This window comes from Prinia subflava, chromosome 17 (genome assembly GCF_021018805.1).
Source record: "Prinia subflava isolate CZ2003 ecotype Zambia chromosome 17, Cam_Psub_1.2, whole genome shotgun sequence".
Lineage (NCBI taxonomy): Eukaryota > Metazoa > Chordata > Aves > Passeriformes > Cisticolidae > Prinia > Prinia subflava.
In genome coordinates, this window is record NC_086263.1 from 12,997,595 (window position 1) to 13,008,470 (window position 10,876).

Sequence of the window (10,876 nt, forward strand, 5' to 3'; positions counted from 1 at the left end):
AAAGTGGGAAGTATTCCAGTTGCATCTGAGTTTTTTAGTAAGTGGCAGTAAATTTTCTGGTTCACAAAACAAAGCCTGAGTCTCTTGACTCTCATCTGTACTAAGTTAACTTCTCTTCAACTGCATGATTTAGGTTCTCTAAGTCACTAACTGTAATTGCTGACTGCCCTCATCTTTACCCTATTTTTTTTCCCTTCATTCTCTGGATACTCTGCAGCTTTCTTCTCATGTCTTGGTAGAAGTTACTGGACTTTGAGGGCCTTTGTTCTGTTGGCTTTGTTTATTTATCCTAGGGCTCTTTTTTTTCATGCGTTTAGCAGTGAACACAGCACTGATGTTCAGTCACTCCATCCTTTACAAATAGTCTGGAGGGCAGAGGATGTGCTGTTTCCTGAGTCCCCTTTGGCTTCCTCTCTGATTGATGCAGAGTCCAAAAACTGTGTGTGTTTTGTTTTCCAAGCAGTGGTGTGTGCCAAAGTCAGTGTGTAAGCACATTCTCTGTCTGGAACCAGGAATTGTAGACATTTTTACAGAGGATTATTACTTAAATCATCTTTTTTCTTACCACTTTTATTAATGGGAGGGTGAGACTTTGTGTCAGTACTGCAATACAAGATTGGGAGCCAGAAATTCCTGTGTTCTGATGGGAACACATGTGGTTGTCTAGGGTAAGCTCTTTCCTGCCCCTTTTACAAGAGGGATGTCAGTGCACTCAATATTTGGATTCTGTTTCCCAACAGCCTGGTTTGTTCTTCCTGTGCAAACAGGGCTCAAGAGAGCCTCTAAACCTCCAAATAAAAGGCCCAGAACACGGATATTCGAATTAATGAGAAATTCTCTGGCCACCTACAATCAGAACTACCTCTCAAAGAGGTGTGCTGTAATTTTAACTATAGCTTGATCCTCCTGTGCTGGGGACAAATACTGAGCTAGCAGTGCCTTGTTTGATGGTGGATGGGAAGAAGGAAATTCTCCTGTGAGAGGGGCTGTTGCTGGTTTGGTAAACCTGATAAACTGAGGTTGTGGAGGGAGAGGGAAGGACAAGGCAAGCCAGGCTTTGAAAACGCACTGGGAAACAACACTCGACCGTGTGCCAGCTGTCACGTTTGATGGTGGGATTTTGTGTTCTAGCTTTTCTTGGAATACCAAACACTTGTTCTGCTTCACCCCACTGATTCTGCTTCTCTCTCTTCTCCTCCTTCCCAGCTCTTACAAATCCACTGCAGCTCCTTGCAGCCCAGGCCAGCTCGTCCACTCCTGTTGTAGTCAGCCGGGTCTGCGAGCCAGGGACCGAAGAGACGGCAGCAGCCTCCTCCAGTGAACCCGAAGTGAAAAGAGCACGGATAGAGGAGCCCAGTGGAGCAGTGCCAGCCCAGACTGGAGTCATCACATCCACAGTGCCACAGGGACAGGCAACCAGTGAATGAAGAAGCGGTGGGAGGAGCTGGAGTGATGGCGGGGTGGGCATGGGATGGCAGGAGCCCTAAAGCAGCTTTCACAGGAAACCAACCACAACTGTAACAGCTCAGAACACAGCTGGTAAAGAGCTCTTTTTAAAGGCAGATTTTTCAATGGGAGGACAACAGCTGTTAGAATCACAAGGTGCCAAAAAGAATGGAAAATCCCTCCCAAGAACCCATATCTGGAACTCTGTTCTGTCTCTACTTATGGGATATTTTTTTCCTTTTTCATTTTTTTTTTAAGAGTCAAAAAAATACAGACAACTGATTGTATGACTGCTGGGATATTATTAACTATCTTTTCCCCTTTTGGCTCCAAGGGGATGGGATTTGCAGTTCAGAATCTAAAGGAATGTAATACAAATACAGTCTGCTCCCTGGAAAGAAAACTCTTCACGTTGTATGCCTTAATACCACACTTCTGAGAGCTTTGAACCATAGGACTGATTTAAAAAGGTCACCTAAGGCAATCAAATGCTGAAAGATGGGTGCAGTATCTCAAAACAATTTTAAGGAAACATGGTACCAAGCTTAAAAAAAGCAGCAAATGATTCTGGTTTTTTAAAACAAAAAATTCTGAATATAAATGTTTATTTATATGGGGATTCAGGAGGAAGAGTTACAGGGCTCAGCCACCTGGATTTCCAGATGCAATTTCTCTCCATTCCCTCTGAGGGAGAATAGGAGGCCAGAGGAACTGTATTAACATGGTTCCTGTAAAGATGTTAAAAACAAAGGGGTTTGTATCTTTACAAATAATTTCTTACAATTATTCATCACTTGCTCTGGAGAACAGCCAAAGTATCTTGATGCCTGAGGATCACATGGGGAAGGGGTATCTCCAGGAGGTTTTGTGTGCATTTGATTGATCACAGCTTGTGTGCAGCACCAGCTTTTGTTAAATTAGCACTGTGGGTGAAGGCATGGCCACTCTTTGTGAACTTTAGAAAATCCTGGTTGATGTTCTGCACTAAAGCAGTCACCTACACCTCCTGCTGGTGGTGGGGTCCTGAGCTTGAGGGACTGTGATCAGGAGCTGACCCTCTTCCATGGCTACCAGCAAAATTCCTGTGTTATTCTTTGGAGAGAGAACTTCAGGGCTTGGATGAGAGGCAGCAGAGGTCATACCATGGTTCATTCAGATTCTGTCAAGGTGTTGTAGACCAAGACAAAAGACTTCTCTTTTATTTTCCATGTGGCAAAACTCACTGGAGGTCTTCAAACAGTTTTACCAGAATTGATTTGGAGGTTTGCTTTCATTGCTTGGCTCCCTCTCCCATCTCTCCTGCCTTGAGGACCATTTGGGCTGGCCAGCAGGAGGAGGCCTTTACTCAAACTGTATTCCAGGCTCCTCACGTAGCACAAGGATCTCTTCTGGGGAAGGCAGATCTGACTCGCATCAGCAGTGGGTGCCTGTGACATCTTATGTGGCAAAGAAATCCCGTGCCTGTAGCCTCCAGCAAACCCCTTTGGCTTTACACCCTTTGCAGTCCCCTTGGCTAACATGTCTTCTGGCAGCACAGAGATTTTTTTAATTTAGCAAATGTTACAGCTTTGGCAGTGACAAGAGAGACTTAGGAGGGGTGGGCTGTGCCTCTGCTATCCCCCATCTGTACTGGTTTGCTGTCCTGTGCAGTCTGACAAGGCAGAGGGGCTAAACCTACTGCAGAAACACTGCAAAAAGCCTTCCCCAGTGTGCATAAATGATACTGTCAGCATATCCATGGGGATTAGGGGTAAGGCTCAGCCCTTCAGTGCCTGCTGGAATCTGGAGAGGAAATCCACAAGGTAACAGCTGGCATCACTTGTTCCCTTCTAGGTTTCCTTTGTCTTTGCCAAATCCTATTCAATAACCAATTCTCACCACTTGAATAAAACCCAGACATGTTTAATTCTCAAGTCCATTGTTCTGTGAGAAATATTGCTGAAAGAAGGAAAAGAATTTCTTGATCTCATGATTTGCGGTTACTTTCTGCGGAGAGAGGTACATAAAATATTCATGACAGATCATTTATCTCAGCTGGGCTTTCAGAATTCAGGTGTGTGCCCTTAGTGACAAGTTATTAAATAGGATTTTAGTACTTTGAAATGGTTTTGTGAAGGAGAATTGTTAGAGACCACAAAGTAATTGAAGCAGGCTGGCCTCCAGCTGTCCTGTCTCCCGCTAGGAAGGCAAGGTGTGGTGCAGTGGAAAAGCACATGGATTAGCTCTGTTTTCTGTAGCCTTTTCAAAGCCAGGAGTCAATAAAATGAACTTCAAGGCAGAAGGCACAAGTGAGAGTGCAGCACAGTCTGTGATGAGTCATTACTTTCGGGTGACTGCTGGTTTAGGTACAGGCACGCCTCTGAAGCAGCCCCGAGGCTGGGGAGCGCTCCGGAAGCACAGGAGTCCTCGGCTTTCCAGAATGTTGGGTGAGTCAGAGCAAGATGAAAAACCAACATAACACTGCTCAGGATGTGGAGCTGCCAAGAATCTGTGGATTCTTCTTTGCTGATGCTTTTCTCTCGAAGAGTCTAAATAATTAAGCCCTGAACTTCTGTAAACTGATCCAGCACCAAAGACATCAGCTGAGTGACGATGTTTTCATCCACCATAAAGCTGCTGCTTTATAGATACTCTTGAAAGTCCATCCTCATGTGTAGATCTGCCTCCTGAGTATTTAGAACAGAATAACACTTGCTCTTCTTTTTGTGGCTCACAATGCCTGCTGGTTCAAATGGGAGTTGAGGAAAAGCAAATATCTTTGTTCTATTCACCCTTTCTGCTTGAGATGTCAGGAACTTGTCAGTTCATCCTGTCAGGGGTTTTTGCTTTATCTGTCTGCTCCATCCCTCTGCTACTGTAGGAAGCAGTCCCATCACTTGCAGATTTTTTTTGGTAAGTTTGCCTAAACATAGCCTGGTACCAGGTAAAATAACTGTTCTTGCTAAATCGTGTTGAGAGCTGTGGGAAAGTGTGGTCCTCATCCAGAACAAGTGAGATGAAGACAGCTTGTTTCAAGCCTTAAGATGAATTCTTTCAACACTGCTCAGTCTCTAAGACAGCACCATTCTTTGTGCATACCAGTCCTGGTTCTCCAGGCTGCAGAGGCATGAAAATTCATGTGGTGCTAGAATTAAGTCTTCAACTAGAAAGAAAATGTTTACCTTAATGGTTATATGCAGTAATTGAATTATTTTAAATTGATAATCTGACTTGTTTTTATTGTCTAAAAAGTTGCATCTCATCTTTAATTACATTAACTAAAGAAGGTTTGAGGGGAAGTGAAGGTGGAGGCTTCACTGGATTTTCTGCTGTCTGTGTAATGAAGGTCGAGGCATATTGAATATTTAAACTGCAATAACTTAGACCTGGGAAAAGTGTACAGCTAAGTTCTTAATGTATGAATTCACTTTCCACTATTCCCTATTGATTTTTTTTTCCACCTCAGGCAATGACATTGACTAATTTTACTTTGATCAGTTAGTTTATAGCAACTTTCTTTGCCCCAGTTTGCAGGAGTTGAATGCAGTCATTCTTTGTTTTATTCCACTGGATTTCCATGTTGTTTGTCTTGACCTTGGCTCTTATGATACAAAAAGCTTTTTAGAGAAAGATCAATTTAATCTGATTTAGTGATAACACAGCACAGTGCTGAGCACAAAATTGAAGTTCATGATTAGCTCATATATTCTTCTCAACTCTTTTCCCTTCCCATATTCCTCCCTCCCCCATGCCATTAATGCTGTCCCCTGTAGCATATCCAGTCATTTTTATCCACTGACAGGAGCAGCACCTTGCATTAAGCTCTGCCTGAGGACTCAAGGATGAAAATACCTGTGGAATACATGGAGCTCCAGAGCAGGTTGAGAAAGGTCAATTTGGTCACCCTGTATTCATTTTCATGCTGTGTTCTAGACATGTTACTGTTAGGCAGAGCGTATTCAGGAGAGTGTTTTCAGAGATGTTAAAGCTTTTGTAAGAGGAAAGAAATAATAGCTAAAGCTCTTACAGTGCTTCTGCCATCAGTGTCATGGTCTAGCTTCATATTTTGGGGGGAGTAAACTTGATTTTGCATGTTTGGTGTTGTGTACTGACTTAGAGTTGTCATTCAGAGTTAATTTCTAAATTTTTTTTCCCTTTATCAGTAGGGAAATGCCCACAATTGAATGAAATTTGAAGCACAGAAGGCTAGGGCCCTGTATCTAAGCAAATGAGAGCATCTGACCTGAACTCCTGCAGAGTGGTGTGGAACACTTCTCCTGCCTGCTCGGGGTGTTCAGTTGGTGTTGCAGCTTTTCCTCTGTGTTAGCAAGGGGGTATTTATTTGGTATCACTGGTGTGTGCTAGTGTGTAAGTGAATGTCAAAATGTAGGGTGAAAGGAGAAGTGTTTCCCTGCTATACCTGGGTTTGGGGATCTTGGATGACACGGATTTCACCTAGCAGCAGTTCTGTAGCTTTCCTTAGAGGATCCACTCTCACCACACAAGGTGAAAACTTCTCAGCAACATGAGAAGAATTTCCCATGCAGCTGAATTTGTTCCCTGCCTCTGAGGAGAACCCAACTCTGCCTCCTCTGCATGTTGCAGATAGGTACTTGAAGATTCCTGTAAGAATTTTCCAGTTTGCTTCCTTCTCTTAAGGCTGAACCAGCCTGGTTGTCTTGGTCTCTTTTTTGTTCATCAGGTGGAATTCCTGGATGGGTTGGAAGAGGAATCCTTTTCCTTGGCCTGGTAGCTGCACTTTTGCCAGTACAGCCCAGTACCTCCTTGTTCTCTTGCTGCAAGACAAATCTAAGTGTAAGGAACAAATCACAGAGTGAACTGGATTGCATTTGTGCAGATGCAGCCATGTTGTCCCTGTCTTCCAAGGGACAGTCCTAGCTTGGGTCTTATTGAGCAGGAAGCAGCACTGAAGGATCCTGATCACTTTTAAAGATATCTGTGCTTTATCTTATCAAGGGATAGTTTCAATCCAGTGCAGAACTTGCCTCGAGTTTCTACCTGCTGCAAAATCTTTGAGGTTTTTAAGTCCTGCTAATAATAAGTTGGACTAGGGCATTAAGAATGAACCTCTAATGGAACAGGACTTGCTTCATAATTTTGCCCTTGCTGCACAGTGAGTTTTTGAGTTTGCAAATGCCATCCTGCAGCAAGTGATCTGTCTTCTCTTGCCAGCCAGTCTCTTGGGCAGCTCCTGTTTCTTCTCCTCATCAGTTTTCCCCCTCTATTTGTAGTTATTTCTGTCAACTCCAGAGTCCTTTAATCCAACTCCTAATTTAATTCCATTGCTTGAAGCTCTGCATCTGGCGAGGATTCTTGTGTTAGGTTGCAGTTACACGAGTAAACAATCTGTTGTAGAACTTTTTGTGTCCTTCTGGGTGAAAAATTATGCCCAAGCTGCTGCTACTATGGCATACACTACTGCTGGGAAGTGGAGCTTGCTGTGGAGCCAGCTGTGCTGCACAACAGTCACACTACAAGGTCACCTGGACTGCTGGAGCTGGTGGCATTGGGAGGCAATGCCATCCTGCATGTTGATCTGCACCTGATCAAAACGTGGCTGGGGAATCTCTCTGGGCTGCCTGGCAGCTGTCAGGCTGGGATTTGTTAGATCAGCATCTCTCTCTGTGCTGGGTGGGTTGTTTGCAGGTCAGTGCACTGTTTGTGGATCCAGGTGTGGGTGTATTCCCATGCCATAATCAGCAGTGGGAATTCTGTAGCTGTGAGGGTGGGCTTTCTCTGTTGGGGTGTTTTTCATGGGGCAATACTACACCAGGGAGCATTTTACTTTGGCCTGAGCAAGAGATTTTGAAAAATACCTGGTTTTCTTGGAGCACTATATTTAAATTCCAAATTTTTAATCAATTTCTGACGTTTGTATTTATGTGTTTGGAAAATTCTTTTGATACCTTTTCAATTTACCAACACTGAATTAAAACCTTTCAGAATGTATGGTTGGTCCTCTCCTTATGTCACTTTAAGTTTCAGAGCACGAGGGTAGTTGTGCCAAATCTACTCCTTTGCTCTCAAGACAGAAAAAAACCATTGACAATTCATGGGTGGCAGCTAAGGAAGAAACCCTTTAAATATTTTTTTTCTGAGAATATTAAATTAGATCTGTGTAAACATAAAATTTATATTTATTAATGTGTGAGTGTGTGAGCGTGTGTGTCAATATAGATATATAAATGGTCCACGACTATTTCTTTCTCTTGAATGGTACTTACACAGACTTTTATACAGCATGTTGGTAAATTCCTGCACCAGGCACTGACTCTGAAAGAACCATGAACCCATTTTTGTAAAGAATGTGAGCAGCCAGTGGAAGCAGCTTTACGTCAGTGATTGCTTTCATTCCTCTCGCACAGCAGAAGAGGCAACTTGGTACTTGCATCTTCCTTGTGTAGGATCCCTGCTTCTGGCCTTGTCCTGCTTTCAGCAACCCCAGTCCACCCTGCTTTTCTGGCAAGAAAACCCCCCAAATGGCACTAATGACAGCTGGAATCCTTTCTTGTCTGCAGTGCTCTCTAGATGCAGTATCAGGGAGTTCTTTACAGGTTCTACTCTGTAAGTAATGGGACCTTATTTCTAACGGAGGAGATTTGTGGGGTGTCCACGAGGATGCTGTAAGGCTGAGGAGTTCCTCCCTGTCAGGTGGCTAAGCTGACACTGGGGCACTGGGAAATAGTTTCTTCTCCTCTGTGGTGAGATTATTTTCCTTTTTTCATGCTTCTGTCTCTTTGTAGGGTGAGGTGTGTCTAGATCTCCTTAAAAACACAGAAGAGTTTTTCTAATGTTTCCATTCACAGGGAGTAAATTTTACTAAACTGGCCAAAGTTCAGGTGTGGTTTAATTCCACAAGGATCACTAAATTCAGAGAAGGGTGTATTTTGAACCACTTGGATCTTCTGAGAATAAAAGCAGGTGATATTTGACTTCCTAACCCTAATTGCTCTTCCAGGAGCAGAAATTTTCTGTGAGGATCCGAGTGAAAGCTTCACCTCAGCAATCACTGGCTGGTGATGGAGCTTCAGTCCTGCAGGGAGGACAGGGTTGGTGATAGGAGGAGTGACCAGCATAGGAGCAGTGAAAGGAAGCAGCTTTCCTCCTCATCCAGCAGAAAACAGCTCCTGTGAAACCCAGAGTTCCACTAATAATTTGGTTTTTGCCTCGTGTCTGCTGCCAAGTTATGCTGTGATCTGGGCCTCTCTGTCCTGCTTCTACCCCACCTCAGCTTCACTTGAAGCAGTCTCAGACAGAGCCTTCCTTAAAGCTAAGGGCAATGGTGAGGAGAAATGTCTGGTAGCTGAAGAAAAATGAGATTTAAATGGAGCAGAAAAAGTGAGAATTCCTTCTGTTTCACTGTCTTGCTGCTAAAAGTCTGGTGCAGAACATCCTGATGTTCTGCTGATTTATATGCTGCTCTTGGGAGGTGGGCAGGCTGCTAAGTTGGCTCTGTAGCAATGGAATTACTGTAAACCTAAACTTGCTTAATCTCTCCTTTTTTTCTCTCTCAAATGGGCTTGAAGTAGAGGGAAACAGAGTATTGTTTGTAAGATCTTTTTGCTTTAATAGAAAACAGAATGTAAAAAAAGGAAAAACCAACAAAAGCGAAACCAAACTCATTCAAATATAGCGATACAGAAAATGACTTTAAAATATGAAAATCTTACCATATGTTGTGTTGGGTTCTGGACATGCTGTTTGTGCTGAGGCTGGCCTTGTCCAGCCTGCCAGCCAACCTCCACATAGCCAAAAAGAGCATTTTAAGAGTCTGTAGCTATCCAAAGGACTGTTATCCAAAGGACTGTTAAAAGCTGTTTAGGGATAAATCAAAAGCTGTGCATGAGCAACGGATGGTAAAGCTGGAGATTCAGATCCAACTCTGAATAATTGCTCTAATAAAAAACAAATCCAGAAGAATCCGACTCTCCCCCTGTTGTGCAGATGCTCATTCCCACCGAGTCCCCGGGGAAGGCTGAGAGGAGAACCTGAAATACCTCAGTGGCTTCACAGAAGGGTTTGCTGCAGAGATCTGGGCCAGCCTTACCCCTTTCACCTCGGTTTGGCACTTATTTTATAAAATAAGAAGGTGATGGAAAGGGGAACCTAAAGCCATGCTTGCATTTCAGTTCCTGGTGTTGCCTGTGCAAGACACCTCCAGCCAGATGTTTTGGGGTTTGTGGGGTTGGTTTTTTTTACAGCTGATATGAAAAGTTGTTTTTCTTTTTTTTTTTTTTTTTTTTGTGACTTGTTTTCGTTACCAGTGCTTTTTAAAAAGCAGGTGTGTATCCCAAGGGGGAAGCTCCGTGTGGGGCAGTGGATGTGAAGTTCATGCTCTTTCTCTGGCCATGTTGCAGCCCTGCTCCTGTGAGATGCTCAAGGCAGCCGTGGCTCCCACCAGGGTGTGGGATCCTGCATGCAAGGAGCAGGACCTGTCTTTCCACATCACATGGGATACAGTGGTTTCGTTTGTTTGTTTTTTTAATATAGAGCCATACATTTTTTTAAGTAATTTGAGATCTGAATGTGATTTCTAATGTATCGAGAACGTTAATATTTTAAAGCTATAACAAAGGTTTAAATTTCTACTTTTTTTTTTTTCATTTATTTTAACTGTTCTGTTACCTTAATTTGATGTATGTGGTTGGGGAATGTTGCTTCTCCTCTTAGCATTTGTTTCTATAACCAGAAATAAAATTATATATGAAAGAGAAAATGCCCTGAAATTGCTTTGCTGTTTTTGGGTGACAGACTTGGATCCTCCCAGTGTAGCATCACAGAGGGGCTGAGTTTCCTGCAGCAATGAGGGGACAGTGTGTTTAATATTTTTTCCTTTTATTTATTTTTTTTTTTAATGCAGGAAGGAAGTGTGTATCTGCACACCTTGCAGTGTTCAGAGTTCAGACACCTCCCTTTTGATCCCTTGTCAGTTATTTGGGCAGCTGTTGACTCGCAGCAGAGTGAACATATGGACTTGTGTGTTTGAGATCCATGATGTTTCCCCCGGGGCTTATAAACTGTTCCTCCAGCTCCAGCTTTTGTTTTGTCATGAAGGGAAACATTGTTATTTTGAAAGTTTAACTATTCCCCTGTAATTTAGAATAATTGTTTTCGTTTAAGCCTGTGAGGTCAGAAAACAGTACTTTATCTGTCTTGTAGTTAGGCTTCTCCTCTTTTGTCCTCCTAATGCAGCTACAATTTAAGTTCTGGGTTTATTTTGGCTGAACATTCTTAGCTCCAGAATTAAATAGGAATATCTTTTAAGGCCTCAATTGTCATAAAGCAGCTGTAATTCATAGAATTTTAGAACCACAGAATGGTTTGGGTTGGAAAGAATATTAAAAATCACTTCATTCCAATTCTTGACATGAGCAGGGATGTTTTCCACTATCCCAGGTTGCTCCAAGCCCTGTCCAACCCAGCCTGGAAA

General features: G+C 43.0%; 1 protein-coding gene across 1 annotated transcript in view; it reads left to right on the forward strand.

Annotated features, from left to right (window-relative positions):
* The window catches only part of FOXK1 (forkhead box K1), a 55,971-nt gene extending 45,809 nt beyond the window's left edge, over positions 1-10,162 (forward strand). The window contains exon 9 of the mRNA XM_063414661.1: positions 1,207-10,162. Within this exon, the coding sequence (XP_063270731.1) occupies positions 1,207-1,427 (221 nt within the window). The 3' untranslated portion in view covers positions 1,428-10,162. The remainder of the gene's footprint in view (positions 1-1,206) is intronic.
* The last annotated feature ends 714 nt before the right edge of the window (positions 10,163-10,876 follow it).